The sequence below is a fragment of the Leucopleurus acutus genome, assembly GCF_964270905.1.
Source record: "Leucopleurus acutus genome assembly, chromosome: 20".
Taxonomy (NCBI): domain Eukaryota; kingdom Metazoa; phylum Chordata; class Mammalia; order Artiodactyla; family Delphinidae; genus Leucopleurus; species Leucopleurus acutus.
This window is the reverse complement of record NC_139162.1, coordinates 52975560-52993862: the sequence shown is the minus strand read 5'-3', so window position 1 is coordinate 52993862 and position 18303 is coordinate 52975560. Positions and strand designations below refer to the sequence as shown.

General features: G+C 59.2%; 2 protein-coding genes across 4 annotated transcripts; one reads left to right on the top strand and one right to left on the bottom strand.

The window, feature by feature from the left end:
- Window positions 1–6302: 6302 nt before the first annotated feature.
- EMC10 (ER membrane protein complex subunit 10) lies at window positions 6303–12997 on the bottom strand. Of its 3 annotated transcripts, none has more exons than XR_014327049.1 (8): window positions 12800–12997; window positions 11478–11550; window positions 10522–10631; window positions 9518–9622; window positions 9033–9214; window positions 8778–8871; window positions 7248–7480; window positions 6303–7102 (listed from the first exon to the last, which is right to left on the bottom strand). XR_014327049.1 is itself a non-coding variant. In XM_082863495.1 (8 exons), the coding sequence occupies exons 1-7, from the start codon at window positions 12911–12913 to the stop codon at window positions 7700–7702; spliced, it is 765 nt and encodes a 254-aa protein (XP_082719621.1). In that variant the 5' UTR covers window positions 12914–12997; the 3' UTR covers window positions 7409–7480. The 3 variants fall into 3 exon arrangements, 2 of the variants coding, with proteins under 2 accessions (XP_082719620.1, XP_082719621.1); XM_082863495.1 differs by lacking the exon at window positions 6303–7102 and adding an exon at window positions 7700–7786 and having other exon boundaries at window positions 7409–7480; XM_082863494.1 differs by having other exon boundaries at window positions 6303–7480.
- A 253-nt stretch (window positions 12998–13250) lies between these two features.
- On the top strand, window positions 13251–17524 carry GARIN5A (golgi associated RAB2 interactor 5A; the record flags this gene model as incomplete). Its single annotated transcript, XM_082863506.1, has 4 exons — window positions 13251–13293; window positions 13457–13614; window positions 13945–14075; window positions 17269–17524. 4 exons carry the CDS (start codon window positions 13251–13253, stop codon window positions 17522–17524), a joined length of 588 nt encoding a protein of 195 aa, XP_082719632.1.
- Between the last annotated feature and the right edge of the window lie 779 nt (window positions 17525–18303).

Below are 18303 nucleotides of genomic sequence, written 5' to 3'. Positions count from 1 at the left end.
CTGAGCCCCACTCCTTCTCTCCCCCCTTCTCCTGAGCCCCACTCCTTCTCTCCCCCCTTCTCCTTTCTGAGCCCCACTCCTTCTCTCCCCCCTTCTCCTTTGAGCCCCATTCCTTCTCTCCCCCTTCTCCTTTCTGAGCCCCACTCCTTCTCTCCCCCCTTCTCCTTTCTGAGCCCCATTCCTTCTCTCCCCCCTTCTCCTTTCTGAGCCCCACTCCTTCTCTCCCCCCTTCTCCTTTCTGAGCCCCACTCCTTCTCTCCCCCCTTCTCCTTTCTGAGCCCCATTCCTTCTCTCCCCCTTCTCCTTTCTGAGCCCCACTCCTTCTCTCCCCCCTTCTCCTTTCTGAGCCCCATTCCTTCTCTCCCCCCTTCTCCTTTCTGAGCCCCACTCCTTCTCTCCCCCCTTCTCCTGAGCCCCACTCCTTCTCTCCCCCCTTCTCCTTTCTGAGCCCCACTCCTTCTCTCCCCCCTTCTCCTGAGCCCCACTCCTTCTCTCCCCCCTTCTCCTTTGAGCCCCATTCCTTCTCTCCCCCCTTCTCCTTTCTGAGCCCCATTCCTTCTCTCCCCCTTCTCCTTTCTGAGCCCCATTCCTTCTCTCCCCCTTCTCCTTTCTGAGCCCCATTCCTTCTCTCCCCCTTCTCCTTTCTGAGCCCCACTCCTTCTCTCCCCCCTTCTCCTTTCTGAGCCCCATTCCTTCTCTCCCCCCTTCTCCTTTCTGAGCCCCACTCCTTCTCTCCCCCCTTCTCCTTTCTGAGCCCCACTCCTTCTCTCCCCCCTTCTCCTGAGCCCCACTCCTTCTCTCCCCCCTTCTCCTTTGAGCCCCATTCCTTCTCTCCCCCTTCTCCTTTCTGAGCCCCATTCCTTCTCTCCCCCTTCTCCTTTCTGAGCCCCATTCCTTCTCTCCCCCCTTCTCCTTTCTGAGCCCCATTCCTTCTCTCCCCCCTTCTCCTTTGAGCCCCATTCCTTCTCTCCCCCCTTCTCCTCTCTGAGCCCCATTCCTTCTCTCCCCCTTCTCCTTTCTGAGCCCCATTCCTTCTCTCCCCCCTTCTCCTTTCTGAGCCCCACTCCTTCTCTCCCCCCTTCTCCTTTCTGAGCCCCATTCCTTCTCTCCCCCCTTCTCCTTTCTGAGCCCCACTCCTTCTCTCCCCCCTTCTCCTGAGCCCCACTCCTTCTCTCCCCCCTTCTCCTTTCTGAGCCCCACTCCTTCTCTCCCCCCTTCTCCTGAGCCCCACTCCTTCTCTCCCCCCTTCTCCTTTGAGCCCCATTCCTTCTCTCCCCCCTTCTCCTTTCTGAGCCCCATTCCTTCTCTCCCCCTTCTCCTTTCTGAGCCCCATTCCTTCTCTCCCCCTTCTCCTTTCTGAGCCCCATTCCTTCTCTCCCCCTTCTCCTTTCTGAGCCCCATTCCTTCTCTCCCCCCTTCTCCTTTCTGAGTCCCACTCCTTCTCTCCCCCTTCTCCTTTCTGAGCCTCATTCCTTCTCTCCCCCCTTCTCCTTTCTGAGTCCCACTCCTTCTCTCCCCCCTTCTCCTTTCTGAGCCCCACTCCTTCTCTCCCCCCTTCTCCTTTCTGAGCCCCACTCCTTCTCTCCCCCCTTCTCCTTTCTGAGCCCCACTCCTTCTCTCCCCCCTTCTCCTGAGCCCCACTCCTTCTCTCCCCCCTTCTCCTTTCTGAGCCCCACTCCTTCTCTCCCCCTTCTCCTTTCTGAGCCCCACTCCTTCTCTCCCTCTTTATTCACCCGGCTCTTTCCTGTCACACCTTTGGCTTTGTTCTGTTTTCCCTGCTGTCACTCTTTTCTCTCCTCAGTCACCAAATGCCCTCGGGATGGCCGCCCGGGTGTCGAGGAGGGAGACTGTCCTCCATGGGCCTGGCTGGGGTCTGAAAAGCCACCGCCCACCCCTCCCGGCGCCTCCTGGCCTCGCGCTGCAGCCTAGTCTCGCCTTACTTTCCACTTTTCTCATTTCCTCCGTGTTCCCCGGTCCCTTCTTGCCACCACGTGCCTCCCCGCTGGCCTCCCTCCATCCTCTCCTCAGCCTGGACCTCCCCCTCCCTCTGCCCCTCCCCTTGGCCTCCAAGAGTGTGTGTGTGTGACACTGGCGGGACGCCTCTCTCTCCCTTTCCCTCCTCTCTCCCCCCTCCCTCCATCCTTTTCTCTCTCCTTTCCTCCTCTCCCACTCTCTCTGCCTCTCTCTCCGTGCCGTCTCTCACACCCGTTCTCTCTCTTACACACATATATACACACACTCGTTCTCTTCGCATCTACTTTTTACCGTATCCCCTCCATCCTTTTCTCTCTTCCTCGGTCTCTCCTCCCCTCCCTCTCGGGTCTCCCTGAATCTCTCCCTCTTTCCCCCCCACCCCGGCTCTCTGGGAACCTCCCCAGGGCTCACACCCCTTCTCTCTCCGCTCGCTTGTCTCCCGGCTCGTCCCCTCCCTCTCGGGTCTCTCTCCGGAGCGGTTCTCTCCCCCCTTCGCCCCATCTCTTCTCTCCTCCAGCCTCCCTCTTTTCTTTCTCCCGCTCCTGTGTCTCTGCCCTTGGCTTTCTCTCCTCTCCTGTCTCCCTTCTACTTTCTCTATCTTGCTTCTCCTCTGCCTCTTTCCTTTTTTCCACTTGCTCCCTTCATCCTCCCCGCTCCAGTTCGCCCCTTTTCTCTCTTTCAAAACCACTTGCCTCTTCCTCTCCTGCTTCCCCTCCTCTGGCCTCAATGCCCCCTCCCCCCTCTCCTGCTCCCCCCGCTCTGGTCTCAATGCCCCCTCCCCCCTCTTCCCTCCGTTTCCTCTTCTGTCTGCTCATCCTCCCGCTCCTCCCCTCTGTGCTCCTGGCGGCCCCGCCTCTTCTCTCCCCTCCCTCTGTTCCTTTCCTCTTTCTTTCCTTCTTTCTTCCTCCTCCTATCTCTCTCTGACCCTCTCCCTTCCCGTCCCCTCCCCATCCCTCCCCAGCTCTCTTCCCACCTCTTTTCCTTGTTTCTCCCTCTCTGCGCCCTCCTCTCGGGGCCTCCCTGTCTCTGCTCCTCCCACTTCTCTGCCTGTCCTCCCCTCTGAGTGGCCCCCTCTCCCCTTCTCACATCCGTCCGTCTCTTCTCTCTCCTCTCCTCGCTGAATCTCTCCTTCCCCTCATCCCTCCTCTTTCTCACTCTACAGTTTCTCTTTCTCTAGCCCCTCGCACCTTCTTTCAGTCTCTCTCCTCCTTTCCTTTGTCTCCTCTCCCAATCTGTCTTCTCATCTCCTCTCTCTGTCTCCGGAGGCCCCTGCCCCGCCCTGCCCAGCGCCCCCTCCCCCGCGTGTCCTCGCCCTGAGGGCTCCAGGGGCTCCTCTCTCCCTTTCCCTCTCCTGCCCTTGGGGCTCTGAGGTTTCCAAGTTCTGAGCAGATGGCAAAGCCAACCCAGGGAGCCCGGGGCCGGGCTGTCAGGCCAGAGTCCCCGAGGTGGAAGGGCCTTTGTGACACCCATTTTCTCTCTCTGTCTGTCTGCCCCGGGCTCTGGACACTGCCTGGAGGGATCAAGTCCGCCCCAGGTGCAGGGAGGACGAACGAGGCCGCGCTCAGAGGCAGGGAGCTGCCTAAAGACACAGCAAGTAAGTGGCAGGGCAGGGCAGGGTGGGCCGCCCTGCAGCTGGCTGGGAAGCTGCTCCTTCTCGACTCTCCGGCCTGAGCTTGCTGGGAAGGGGGCTGCCGCCTCTGCTCCGTTCCCCTGCCCAACCCTCCACCATGTTCTCTTCCTCAGGCAGCGTGAAGCACAGCAGCCGCTGGGAGGACCTCACACGACCCCACTTCACAGATGAGAAAATAGGCGCCTGGTGTTCCTGAGGACCAGCACCTGCTAAGACAGAGACTTCATGGGAACCCCAACCTTCCCAAAGGATCGACAGTGCCCCCTCTAGGGTCCTTCTCTCCGCTGAGACGGACCACATGGGTCAGCATGATGCCTGACCTCCCCCAGTACCGCCCGAGAGGCATTCTCAGACTCGGTGTGATCGTCCATCACCACCTACTGGCAAAGGACAAAACTGCAACCAGCTCTAATAAACACTGGGAATGACCCCGACAAAAGAGGACAGTGCCAGGGGTGGCAGAGGGGCTGCGGGAGAGGAGGGGGAGAATTTGCAAAATTCTGTAAAAATTAAAAACTTGACTCCTAACCAATACATAAACATCATACTCAGCAAGCTTCTTGGTGTGCCAACTTAAATCTCCAGACTTCGTGGGTGTTTCCCAGTCATGCTACGGGCAGGTTCTCTCCTGCACTGCCATGGAAATGCACGCGTCGCTGCTCTGGGAAATGAAGGCGAGTGGGATTTGGTTTACACAATTTGCTAGGGAGCCTATTTCCAGGAACTGGGCCAAACTGAGTTTGTTTCCTCTGCAGTGACCTTGCTGAATGGAAGCTGGGTGCAAACAAAGGTGAATGTTCACAGCCCGAGAGGCCCCAGTCACTGGCCCTTGATCCTCACCTGGAGCCTCTCTGATGGGCTAAATAAAGAAACCTCTAGAATTGTTTCCTGAAGTTACCTGCTACAATGCACAATTTGGGGGTGGCAAAGATTCTTTAAAAATACTAAAATTAGGGCTTCCCTGGTGGCACAGTGGTTGAGAGTTCACCTGCCGATGCAGGGGACACGGGTCCATGCCCCGGTCAAGGAAGATCCCACATGCTGCGGAGTGGCTGGGCCCATGAGCCGTGGCCACTGAGCCTGCGCGTCCGGAGCCTGTGCTCCACAACGGGAGAGGCCACAACAGTGAGAGGCCCGCGTACCTCAAAAAAAAAAAAAAAAGAAAAAGAAACAGTGACTAAGCTCTCCAGGGATGGGCAAGAATTAGATGAGAAGTTTAATCAGAAGAGAGCCCCAGGGAGCCTGCACGAGGTCGGACACTGACTAGAATATGCCACAGGGTAACCTTGCTGGCTTGAGAGCAGTCAAAAAAAGTCTAAGAAAAAAAGAATGTGGGACTCCTCTCATGGTCCAGTGGCTAAGACTCCACGTTCCCAATGCAGGGGGCCTGGGTTCGATCCCTGGTCAGGGAACTAGATCCCACATGCCACAACTAAGAGCTCAAACGCCACAACTACGCATCCCGCATGTGCAACTAAGACCCGGCACGGCCAAATAAATAATAAATAAATAAAAATAATGTAATCAGATTGACAAAGACCTCAAACCTCGAGCCACTAAAAAATAACAAAATGGGGGCTTCCCTGGTGGTGCAGTGGTTAAGAATCCACCTGCCAATGCAGGGCACACGGGTTCAAGCCCTGGTCCGGGAAGATCCCACATGCCGCGGAGTGACTAAGCCCGTGCGCCACAACTACTGAGCCTGAGATCTAGAGCCCGCGAGCCACAACTACTGAGCCCGTGTGCCACAACTACTGAAGCCCGCACGCCTAGAGCCCATGCTCTGCAACAAGAGAGGCCACCACCATAAGAAGCCCGCGCACCGCAATGAACAGTAGCCCCCGCTCGCCGCAACTAGAGAAAGCCTGCGCGCGGCAACAAAGACCCAATGCAGCCAAAAATAAAAATAAGATAAATAAAATAAATTAATTTAAAAAAATACCAAGGCAATGTGAGTCAGCGGGAGGCTTTGGGGCTCTCAGGCCACTTGTCACTGTGCAGAGGGGCGTGGCTGGCCCCCCAGGGGGTGGGCTCTGAGCTCCCACGGGGCTGCAGGGAAGAGGCGCAGCAGGATCAGGGTCCAGGAGCATCAGAGGACGGAGGTGGCACACGGAGGTCTCAGCAGTATCAGATGAATCACAAGACGAATTCAAAAACACAAATGCTGCCATGGAGCACAGGACAAGAAGAGTTCTCAGAAAATCCCAATAGTGCTGCCATGCTCCACAGGCACGTGTGCATTTCGTGAGAAAGTCAGTTGGAGGAGAGCGGGCTGAATGAGCGTAACGTCCCTTTCTGGCGGCACACGAAGGATGAGGCCACTCTCTGGGCAAGGAAAGAACTGCAGAAGATACAGCGCACGAGGCAAGTGGCAAGCACGGGACAGTGTACAACCTCGAACATGGTACTTTTGCTACGAGGAGGGGGAAAGAGCACATGTTCCTGTTAGTTGGTGTCCGCACAGACACTCCGGGAGGGAAAACAAATGGACTAAAATGATCAAGTGATCACGGAGACAAGGCTCCACTGCACACCTTCCTCGGCTGTTTCCCCTGTTCACAAAACGTCTCTAATCTGCCTTGGTATTCTACTTCGAGTCACGAGTCTGCGGGAAGTCATTCAAAGTCACATCACAGGCAGATCAGCGACAGAGCCGCGATGTCGCGCTATTTATAACCACATAAAGCAGGAGGCAAGCTGAACGTTGAACGTTTGGGGGACAGTTTAATAAACTGCTATACAGACACCGTGGAGCCTGACGCAGCTGTTACCGTGACAACGGCGGCCATTTTTTGGTGTTTCTGAAGAGCACACACAATGACCAGGGGAATTCAGCAGTGCCGGTACATCCTGACCGCCTCTTAGCCAAGTCAACAGTTGCACTGGGTTGCTGCAAGTTGTAACTTTCCAAAATGTTTACCTATTTCAATATGTTGCCTTGTCAATGTTTTTAAACAGACAAAAGGAGAAGGGGAGATAGATAGCAAGGACCCAGCAAAGTCCCAGGGAAGATACCCAGGCCAGGAAAGGGATTCTATTTACATCATCTGGCCCCTGACTCCACTAAATGTTTGTTTTGACTTTCAACATCACTTCTTCAAGCCCAGAAGCCTATGGAGGGCCTGGCATCCTGATGGCAGGAACTCTCAACTCCCACTAACAGCCGTGGGCAGATATAGGCCAAAACAGGGGACAGGGCTGCACGGAGGGATGGAAAAGGGGGCACCCGTGGCCAGCCCACCCCTGCTCTGTGCCAGCTCTGGGCTGCGAGGAGCCCCAGGGTGCCCTCAAGGGCAGACAGACAGGAGGCTGGTGTCCCAATCCAGTGTCAGACAAGTTAGGGGTATCATTTAACCTGGCCAGGCAGGGCGAGAAGACCACGACAAAGGCACAGCGGCTGGAGAGAACTAGGCATGTTCCCAAACTGCAGGCCTCAGGGGGTGGGGTGGGGGGAACCAGAAGTGAGGTCAGAGCTGGACCAGGAGCTTGGGCTCTATCCTGTGGCAAAGGGAAGCCTCTGGGGCTACAGCGGGGCCACAGGGGAGGGCGGGGTGCAGCAGGACCCAGAACCCGCCGCCCTTCCACCACCAGTGACGCCAAGGCTCAGAGGGAAGGGACTCCTGGGGAGGGGGCGCTCTCCTACCCTCATGCGACGGGGAGACAGGAGGGGCCGGCAAATCCTTCCTGTGATGACCAAGGACACGAGCACGCTGGGCAGGAAGGGCGTCCGCTGAGGTAAAGAGGACGGGGCACTCACGGACCCTGGGCCCCTCACCGGCCACCGCCTCCGCCGCCGCCGCCGCCCCCACCCTGGCCCCCGGCGTCCGGTGCTCCCGACATCATGAGGAACAGGACCACGGGAATGATGTACATCCACTGTGAGCCAGACAGGATGGCAGAAGGACAGACGGACAAACGGAGACAGAAAGAAGAGAGGGGAGAATAAGCAGTGTCCGGCCCAGGGTGGGGAAGGCGGGGGCCAGCGTGAGGGGAGGCAGTGAGGGAAGGGGGCCCAGGTCCCCTACTCCACTACGGGTTGGGGAAGGGCTGGCGGGGTGCAGGGACGGGGGAGGCGGGAGGGGGCTCGGTCCTCACTCAGGCCTCGTGCGGTGGCGGTGCAAGCCCGGGGGCAGCAGGACGCAGGGCTGTGAGCAACACGGCCCCCCCCAGGATGAGGTGCCACTGAGGAGGGAGGGGGGCGCAGGTCAGGGCCAGTGGCAGCTGTGGCGTTCCGCGGCCATCAGGGAGGGCAGAGCCAGGGGTGGGCGAGCTCTTGGCCTCTCTGGGCCTCAGTTTCCCTGCAGCTCGGCAGTTAGGCTCTCCTGACATCAGGAGCTCCCGGCACACTAACCAAGGCCCCACGGACACGGCGCTCAGCGCAGTCAGGCTCGGCATCCTCCCACCCGAGGCCCCGAGGGCCCAGCCACACTGGCTTCCACTGTCCCCTGCCCTTGCCTGGGGTGGGACCACCTCCTCCAGCCCCAGCGCCCCCAGCGCCCGGGGCCCTGGGCCTCAAGAGCTGCTCTAGCAGCACAGGCTAACCCTCAGCTGCCAGCTCCCAGCCTCCCGGGCACCTCCCGGCACAGCCCCTCCACCTACCCCCCCCCAGGCTGGCTGGCGGAGCCCACCCGCTCCCTCCTTTCCAAACCTCCCTGTTCCTTCGAGGTCTCTGCCATGTGCCCCCCACACCCCAGCCTCACAGCCTGGTTCAGGCCTCATCCTCTCCCCCAGACCTTGGTCCCAGCCTCCTCCAAGGTCGGACCCCGCCCCTCCCTTGACCACGCCCTCCTCAGTGCGCTCCCTCCCAACAGGCAACCCTGACCCTGCCTGTGCTCTGTGTGCTCCAGCGCGGCACCCGAGGGGCTGTCCCCAGTCCCCCTCACTGCCCAGCTCCGGGCCGGCCACTTGCTGAGACCGGATGCCCCGTGAGCACCGCCACAAGCCGACGCCGGCAGGCCAGGGTGCGGGGCTCCAGTCCTCACTCCTCTGTCCAGGCCTTGGCTCAAGCCAGGGGCCAGGAGGACGCGCATAGACACGCCAGAGAAGCCAAGCAGGCCCTCCACACTGGAGGCCCAGCGGAGGGCCGTGGGCAAGGGGAGCAGGGCAGGGGGGCTCAGGATGGCGGGGGGGAGCCGCTGGGGAAGGGGCCAGGGGCGGGCAGAACCCCACTCACATATTTCGCGAAAAAGGACTTCTGCTCCTGGGGGTTCTTGGCCTTCTGGGCCTGCTCCATCTCCAAGCGCTCGATGAAGGCTGCTGTCTCGGGCCTGTGGGTGGGGGTAGAAGGGGGAGAGGGGATGAGGGGCCGGGAGACCCCGCGGCACCCTGGAAGGGTGGGGGGAGGGGCAGGGCCGGAGTGAGAGGCAGCGGAAGGCCGGGCCAGCGGGGACAGGGCTGGCTCTGCCCACCGCCCCGCACCCGTACTCACCCTGGCGCCGGGACCGGCGGCTGCAGCTGCACTGAGGTGTTGAACAGCTCCAGGTCCACGTCCTCCACCTCGTGGCCCCGGCAGCCCCCAGGGTATGTCACCACCGACACCCCCACCACGTTGCCGGCCACGTCCACGTGCAGGGTCAGCTGGTCCGAGAGGTGCGACTCTACCAGGGAGCACTGGGGGAGGAGAGGAGGGGGGTGAGAGGAGGGAGGCCAGCAGGGGCTGCTGCCCAGGCCTCGCTGACACCAGCCACCCCCCCAAGCCTCCTTCCCCACCCCACAGGGCCCCCGAAGCATCCTTCAAAGCCCTCCATGGCCCCCTGCCAACCTCCAGCAGAAGCAACGGCCTCCCCAGGGCCCACCAACTGGATTGTCCCCCTCCAGCCCGGGAGACCCTTGAGGGCAAGGCGAGGTCCTTAAATGCTGGAGCACGAACAGCGGGAAAAGCAAGGATGGGGGCTGACCTCATCACCGACTCACCGCGGGGACAAAGGAGGAGACGTAGCCACCGGCTTCTGGGCCGTCAGGGGCCCCAGGCCGCCGTGGAATCCGGACACGGTACAGGCCATTCAGCGCTGCCACATCCTGCAGGGCAGAGAGGGGAGGGTGGCAGTGAGAGGGACAGTGCCCAGCCCCCACCCGGTCTGGACACCCACTGGGCCCACAACCAGAAGGCCCTTCCCCAGTCTCGCCCAGCCAGCATTCCCCACTCCCTGGCCCGGCCAAGCCCAAGACTCCTCCCACTGGGTGCCCCACCCGGGGGGAGACCACCACGAGGAGAGCAGAGGCCAGCCCAGCGACAGAGTAAGTCCCGAGGACACTTCCCGCAGGTCTGGGTCCAGCCCCACACCCGACCTCCCCAGTTATATGAGCGGCTAGTTCTCACTGTGGGCGACTGTGACAGGAATCACGTGGGCACCACGCAGGAAGGCTGGCCAGGGCGGGCCTCAGCCTGATCTCTCCCACAGCGCTGGCACCCATGGGCCCGCAGCCGCCCAGAATAAAGCCTGCGTCCCCAGCTTCCCTTGCAGCTCCAACTGGTCAAAGGGACGGAGTGGAAGTGGATTGTGGCAGCTTTCTCGAGCTTTCCCCCAAAGCCGGCTGTTCCCTCTGGCCCTCCTTCTTCCCCTCCTCTACCTTGCTGCCTGGAACCTCCCCGCCGCCCCCGCCAGCCCCACACCATCCCTAGGGAGGACCCAGGCGGACCTGGAGGAGGCCACAAAGCAGGGCCACAGGAGAGGTAACATTCTCCTGCTTAACCATGCTGCCGTGGGAATCCCTTTCTCCTCACAAGCAAATCTTACACTAAGTGTGAAGCACCTTGGCTGAATCCAGCAGAGCGAGAGGAGCTGACTGCATGAAAACCGTGGGGAAGAGAGGGTGCTGCGCAGAGGAAACAGCTCAGGCAGAGGCCCCGAAGTACGCGTGTTGTGCTCTGAGGCACGTGCCCCCAGCCCCAGCAAAGCGGGGGGTCCCGTCCTCACCCGGAGCTGGCCCCGCTCCTCCTCACTGAGCTGCCGCTGCGACAACGACAAGGTGCCATCTTGCTGGCTCCAGAGCAGCGAGCCCCGCTTCCGGAAGTGGGCACTATCATCTGTGCGGGAGCCTGGACGTCAACCCTCGCAGCCACCAGGTTGCTTCCCCATCCCGAGCCCCCATTTTCCCACCTAAAAACTGGGGACAGCCCCACGTGTCTCTGAAGCCCTGCCTCTGCCTTGCCAGGTGACCCAGAGTCGCTCACATGACTTAAGTGGGCCTCAGTTTCCCCAGCTATGGAATACAGGGGCTGCAGAGCTCGGGAGCTCCCAACCACCGGGCTTTCTTGGGCAGATGCCAGGGTCTGACTGGGGAGGTCTGCAGAGGGTCCGAGCTTCAGTGTTTAAAACAGGTGCCCCCAGAGCTTGAGGCCTCAGACTGGGTTATGAGCCCCTGGGCCACACTGACATCTATGCTCTGGGAGTCTGGATGCCTGAAATGTGGCAGTTTAAGCTTGGCTTTAGAGAAGATCCCACCTCTACCATTCACTTGTAAAAGGACCTTGTCTGGTATCCCGCTGCGCCTCAGTTTCCTCTTCTGGAAAACGGGGTTATCCCTAACACCTATTTTGGGTGACTATTCTGAGGATGTCTGAGTTAATATAGATGTTTGAGTTAATACATCTAACCACTAGGGAAGGGCATGGGGCAATTGGTCAAAGTCGCCTCTGAGGTTATTACTGCCATACCGACCTTTCTGAAACTGGCATTTGTCTTACAGGTATGGGAGTCTTCAAAGACAGAGCTTCTGTTCGCCGCCGCCCCCACCTCCCCAGTGTAATGCAAACACACTCCCAAGTGCAAAGCTGTAAGTGAATGGATGGCGTATCTCACGCTGAGTGGCACCCGAGTTCCTGACACAGGGCACTGGGTAAGTGTCCGGGTCAGGACGTTGCTGGACTCACCGATCTCAAATGAGTGCTCCAGCAGCAGCCCCACGGCGCCGCAGCCCTCACCCTCTCGACTTTCCGCCCCCGCCTGCAGGTGATAGAGAGGGCCCCAGGTAAGGACCATCAGAGCCCTCAGTCTGGCAGGACCCACGGACCCCAGGACAGACAGACCCGCAGGCTGCGGCAGGAGCCTTATTTCCATACCCACATCCAAACACTGACGCTTGCCCACTATTCCACCGGGAACCGCCCATTTCATGAAAATTCATGATCTGGACAGGCCAGAGACAACCAGAGCCTGCAAAATAGCGGAACCTCGTTTCCAAGGCAACTATCTCCAGGTCACTTTCACACCTAGCATCGTAACTATTCATAAGTTAAAAGGCATCCTTCCCAAGCTAATATCCACGTGACCTCGTTTTCACCTTCACAGCCCCAATAGCCACGATGCCGCCCGAGTTCCACCCCTCTCAAGCACATTCAAGATTCCACGCCTTCCTTTTCTCCAACTCTCCACATCTCTCCTGACTCTCTACATCCTCAAGCCTGCGCTACCTCGTTCCAGATTTTAATCCGCGAGCTCAAGATCCCGCCCTCTCATGCATATTCGGGAGGCGGAACTCCTCCGAGAGCTCCCCCCCCGCCTCTTTAATTTTAGCCACCCCGACGTCTGATTTGCCAAGATTCCACCCGGGCCACACCTCCTCAAACATATTCATGACTGAGGATCCCTAGCGTCCGAATGTTAAGGAAGTTCTTGCCCCAACCTTCTCTTTCGGTGCAGCCTCGTTTTCACCGCACCCAACGCCCAGGTGCCAAAGTCCCATCCCAAAATGGGATTAGGGGGCTTCCCTGGTGGCGCAGTGGTTGAGAGTCCGCCTGCCGCTGCAGGAGACACGGGTTCGTGCCCCGGTCCCGGAGGATCCCACATGCCGCGGAGCGGCTGGGCCCGTGAGCCACGGCCGCTGGGCCTGCGCGTCCGGAGCCTGTGCTCCGCAGCGGGAGAGGCCACAACGGTGAGAGGCCCGCGTACCGCAAAAAATACAAAACCAAAATGGGATTAGCTAAGGCCCAGAAAGGGGATGGCAAAATCCCATAAGGAGCCCCGCCCCCTTATGCATATTCACGAGCTAAAGCCTTCCTAACTATCCTCTCGCTTTCTCCCAGTTGTGCGGCCTCATGAATGCGCAGAACTGCAGCCTCGCTTTCCCCGGTTCTTTTACCTCGTCTTCCCTCTCGGTCCTGCGCAACTTCGTTCCCACCTTAACCGACCTAAAGGCCCAAGACCCACGATTTCCGTCAACCCCGCCCTATGTGCATAGCGAATAAGCACTCACGCCCCGCACAGCGGTCCCGGACCGGCAACCACTACCCCGCGCCCGGCTGGGGGCTGCTGCCGCCATCAGCAAGAGCAGGAGCAGCCGAGTCGCCCCAGCGCCGGGCGCGGCCATTTCGGACCCGTCCCACCAGCCAAAGGGCTGGAGTGAGCCGGGCGCCGCAGAGCACGCCGGGAGGAACGGCCCGCATCCCGTCGCCCGTGCGCCTGCGCCGGCTCTTTGCGTCTGCGCACTAGCGCCCGCCCGCTACCGGCGCCTGACGTCACGGGGCGGGCGCCGCTCCATCCGGGTCTCCGGGCACCGCCCCTTGGATGACGCCACAATCGCGGACGTCTCCTCCGTGACGCACACCCGGTCCGTCGCGTTGTGACGTCACAGAGCCCGGGGCCCCGCCCTCCCGTTTTCTCCGTGGGCGCCTCCCTCCGCTCCCCCCAAGGGGCGGGGCGTTGCGATGAAACGGTGGCACGAGCTTAAGCCGGCCCCTAGTGGAGCAGGTGAGGCGGGACCAGGTGGGATGGCAGGTGAGAGGCGGAGCCGGGCCTGGAGGGGTTGGACCAGGTGAGGGAACCAGGTGAGGGATGGAGCCTGCGATACGGAGACCGGTAGCCGGGAACCCTCTACCCTCAGCGCGGGGCTGACCCGGGGACCTTGGCCCAGCCTCCTGGAACAGACCTGCGAACTTTGCCGCCCATGTAGAACGCCCCCTGGTTCCAGCCTGTCCCACGCACCGGCCGGGACGGCTCCAACGCCATCTCCTGAGCGGCGAGTTCGACCAGCTGCGGGATTTACCCATCTTTGAGAGCAACTTCGTGCAGGTGTGGAGCCCCAGGGCCCTCCGAGCCCAGGCCTGAGCCCCGGCCTCCTGACTTGGGGAACCTCTGTTCGCCCTATTTCTGATCACTCCCCCTAATGCCCACCTCCTGAAATTCCTGCTTCCCTATGAACCCTGGCCTTTGATTCCCTCGGTCCATTTTCCCTGACTTCATACCCATATGACTCTTGACCTTTGACCCCAGGATCTCTGATCCCCATCTTGGTGGTTAACTTACTTGGTTCCTGACCCTTAACCCTACCAAAATTCCTGATCCCTCCCCAATCCCGCCCCCCATCTATCTGGCTTCTAACCTCTGACCCCCCGGCCCCAGGTGACCCGGTTAGGAGAAGTTGCCAACAAGGTCACCATGGGGGTGGCAGCCTCCAGTCCAGCCCTGGAACTCCCAGACCTGTTGCTTCTGGCGGGCCCTGCCAAGGAGAACGGACGCCTGCAGCTCTTCGGGTGACTGCCCCCACCCCAGCCTAGACCTCCTTTCTCCCCAGCTCTGGGCATCCTAGGCCCCCTGCAGCACCTCCTTTCACCCACACGACCTCCAAGGCCAGGAGCCATGGATGGCTGCTAGCCTTCTCTGGGCTACTGTCCACCCAGGAGAACAAAGACAGGGCCATCCACAGGAGCCAGGAATCAGGGATAGATAGACATGAGGGGGACTGTCTTCAGCTACACCCTGGCAGGAATCAGGAGAATGACCATTTATGCAGGACTTACTGCATGCCAGGCGTCCCCTTGACCATGCACATCATCTCTTCTCTGACCTCCTACTGTCATATGGTGGGGCCCCTTAGGCCCATCCATAAGAAAAACTGAGGCCCAGAGAGGGGAGCCACTTGCCCAGGGTCCCACAGTGGGTCAGGGGTGGCCTGGGATCAGAACCTTGGGCTCCTCAGGATTGCTGACCTCATGATTCTGGAGCTCCTGGGCCACACTCCACACTGCCCCTTCAGGTCTTTGTTTTTTTGATTGAAAAAGTAATGCAAATACACTCCAAGGTACAAAACACACATAGCACAAAATACACCTTTCTTCCATCCTAGGCTCCTGTCTCCAACTCCAGCTGCAAATACCAAGACATTTACAGGCATAGAGTATATTTCCAGAAACATTCTGCTGGTGGCTTTCACTTTTTGGCTACATCTCACAGATAATGAAAGAAAGGGGGACGGGGGAAGGGCGGGAAGGAAGGAAGGAAGGATGGAGTCACATTGTCTCACACACACACACACACACACGCACGCACGCACGCACGCATGCACACAATCCTTTGTCTGCAATTTTGTTTTGTTTTGTTTTGCGGTACGCGGGCCTCTCACTGTTGTGGCCTCTCCCGTTGCGGAGCACAGGCTCCGGACGCGCAGGCTCAGTGGCCATGGCTCACGGGCCCAGCCGCTCCGCGGCATGTGGGATCTTCCCAGACCGGGGCACGAACCCGTGTCCCCTGCATCGGCAGGCGGACTCTCAACCACTGCGCCACCAGGGAAGCCCCTGTCTGCAATTTTGGATGTAACTCATTTGGTGGTAGAATCTGCTTCTGACCTCAACAAACTTGATGCCACTTACAGCCTTTATTTATCCTCCCCGAATAAGTTTAAAACATTTCACAAAGCAGTATTCTGATGCCGGAACCTTGTACTGGGACATTCTCTACCATCTTCCTTTTCTTTTCAGTGCTAATTGTATCCCACCATATGAGTCACAACCTGCAGTTGGAAGGATGCTAAGGATGGTGCTGAGAGGGGGGTTTTGACCCTCATCACCTCCTTCAGCACTCTCCCCTCCCAGCCCCAGAGAAAACATACCATCGAAGTAAAATCATTGAGCTTGCTCTGCCAACTCAGCCTCAAGACACATCCCCCAGCCCCTCACTTCTAACCAGCTTCCAGCCCTTAGTGATTCTGTGCCAGTGCACACAGATCCATTTTTGGACACACACAATTCAACAAACTCCGTCCCCATGGACACCTAGCTTGCATCCAGCCTCTTGCTGTGATGATGTAATAGGGAATGTCCTTCAACGAATGGCTGCCTTCAGACGGCCTGGTTTCAAATCCTGGCTTCACCTCTTCTTCACTGTCTTTGGCCAAGTTTCCTACCCATCTGGGCCTCAGTTTCCTCATCGGCAACATGAGGATAAGAGGAGAGCCCACCTTCCAGGGCTGTCAGGGGATAAACTAAATGTCTGTAAAACTCTTGGAACAGCACCTGGCACAGAGTGTGCGCTCTGGAAATGTCAGCTGTTATTCTTCCATTTGGGGAACATACTTATAGATCGAGTTGCCTACTGAGGGACTCTGATGTGCCCTGTGCCTTGGGGTGACAACCAGTGTGGCAGGCAGGGGACATCCATGTGCTCAGCTGCGAGGGTGTCTGTAAGACCAGTTTCTAGAGGTAATCTTGCAGGGCCTGAGGGGAGTCGTATGTGGCTACCCAGTGTTGTTAAGAACATAGGTAAGACTTGGCTTCAAGTCCCTGCTGTGTGATCTGGGCCAAGTTACCCATCCTGTCTGGATTGTTTCCTCCACTGCCTTGTTGGACCTTGAATCAGGCTGGGGGCCTGAGCAATTCCTTTATTCAGATACTCCACAAGCATTCACTCAGCACTGACCATGGGTCAGCTCTGGGTACTACGGAAGCAGCACTGAACAAAATTGGACCAAAAATCTCTGCCCTCAAGCTCACTTTCTACTAGGAAAGCAGACAGAATAGATGTCAATTTGTCCAGTGGGTGAGGTCTGTGGAGACAGATGGGGCATGGGGGTGGGCATGGGGAGGTCTGCAAGGGCGAATGTAGTTGTATATAGGCTGGAGGTTGTAAACAGATCTTCTCTAAGAGAGGAAGGGGCCAAGCTATGGGGATGGCTGGAGGATGACAGAGGGAACGGCCTGTGCAAAGGTCCTGAGGTAGGACCAAGCCTAGCAGGTGTTTATGGGACAGTGAGACCAGTATGGCTGGAGCCGCGTAAGCGAGGAGAGTGGGTGGGGGTGGGGGGGGCAGAGAGGGAACAAAGCGGGCAGATCCCGCAGGGCCTTGTAGTCAAGGCGAGGACTCTGCTTTTACTCTGAGCCCCGGGAGGGATTTGAGCTAACGCGGGTGTTGATTGGCGCCCTCTGGCGGCCGCGTGGGAACAGACTGGGGTGAAGGCGGGAAATTACGGTGGCCGGACGGCGGGGGTCGGGGGCGGCTGGTGGAGGGACTTGGAAATCGTCGGACTGTGCCTACGGTTTAACGGTGGAGCCATCAGGATTTGGTAGGATTGGCTGAGAATGGGAAAAAGTCGCCTCCCGCGGTTTCTGACTGAGCAAGTGGGAGGATGTTAAGATGGGGAAGACGAAGAGGTGCAGCTTTGGGGTTGGCGGAAGATCAGGAATTTGGCTGTTGGACATTTTATGTGTCCGATGTCGATCCAACATACAAATGGAAAATTCAAGTAAGCAGCAACCTGAGTTTCGCGTTTAGGAGGGAGGACCAGCGGGAGACACGGATGGGCTCTGTGTATGGCAGAAAATTGGGGATGGATAAAATGCAAGAGGCAGAGAGAGTGGAAAAGGATCCTTCCGGGCAGGGAGAGGGGCGCTGGGGTGGGCGCTGCGAAGCCGGGGAGGGTAAGACGCTGAGGCCGCCCCTTCCGCCCGCCAGGCTGTTCCCCTTGCAGTTCGTCCAGCTCTTCGTCCACGACGAAAGCCGCTGGCAACTGAAGGTCAAGTTCCGCACCGGCCGCGCCTTCTACCTGCAGTTGCGGGCCCCGCCGGAGACCCGCGACCGCAAGTTCGGCCAGTGGGTGCGGCTGCTCTACCGCCTGCGCTTCCATTCGGCCCAGGTAGCCGTACCCTTCACGCAGGAGTGCTCGGCGCTGGAGGACGACAAGGACGAGGATCCGAGCAGGAGGAAGTGAGCGGACGAGGTGAGCGGAGCAGGGCGGGGCTGCAAGGAGCGGGGAGAGGGGCATGGGCGGGGCTGGGGGCGGGACTCCTGGGTCTGAGGGAGGAGGGATTGGGGGCGGGGACTCCCGGGTCTGAAGGGGGAGGGGATGGGGGCCTGGATCCTGGGTCTGAGGGAGGAGGGCCTGGGATCTGGATGCCTGTGTCTGAGAGTGGAGGTGACCAGGAACCCAGACTCCTAAGTCCTGACAGTGTGTGGCATCTGTACCCAGAGGACAGGAGGCTCTCAAAAGCAGGGCAAGGTCTGCAGGACCTTGGCGCACCAGCAAGAGTGGTGATGGTTTCCTAACTGGGCATCCCCCCACCCCAGCCTCGCTCCCCTTGACCTAGCATGGTGGGATCTGGGGAGGGAGTGCCCAGGCCCTGAAGGAGTGGGGTCAGCCAGACAAGATGCCAGTTCCGTGTAAGGCCTGGGGAGGGGAAATGCCCCAGTCCTTGAAGGTGGGGACACTGGAACGTATGGGGCCTCTTCCTCTCGAGACACCCTGCTCCCCAGGCCTTCCCAGGAAGTACAGAGTGCCCACTCACCCACCCCCAAACGGCAGGTGCGTCCGCAGTCAGGGCCTCCGAGACAGACTCTTGTACCCAGCTTCAAGCCATGGAAGCCAGACTGGACCCACAGACCTCGGAACTCTAGGGACTCTGATTCCTCCAACATTATTTTGAGACCACTAAAAGACCAGAGATCAAAGTGTACCCTACCTCGGGGCCGGACAGATGAATTATTAAAGTT

Excerpts from the sequence above, each read along its gene's own strand:
- EMC10 (XM_082863494.1), bottom strand. The coding sequence starts at position 12,913 with ATGGCCGCGCCCGGCGCTGGGGCGACTCGGCTGCTCCTGCTCTTGCTG. Across the intron at positions 9,623-10,521 it reads AGGAGCGGGGCCAGCTCCGG|GATGTGGCAGCGCTGAATGG; the intron begins GTGAGGACGGGA and ends TCTGCCCTGCAG. Across the intron at positions 8,872-9,032 it reads CCGCCGGTCCCGGCGCCAGG|GCCCGAGACAGCAGCCTTCA; the intron begins GTGAGTACGGGT and ends CCCCACCCACAG.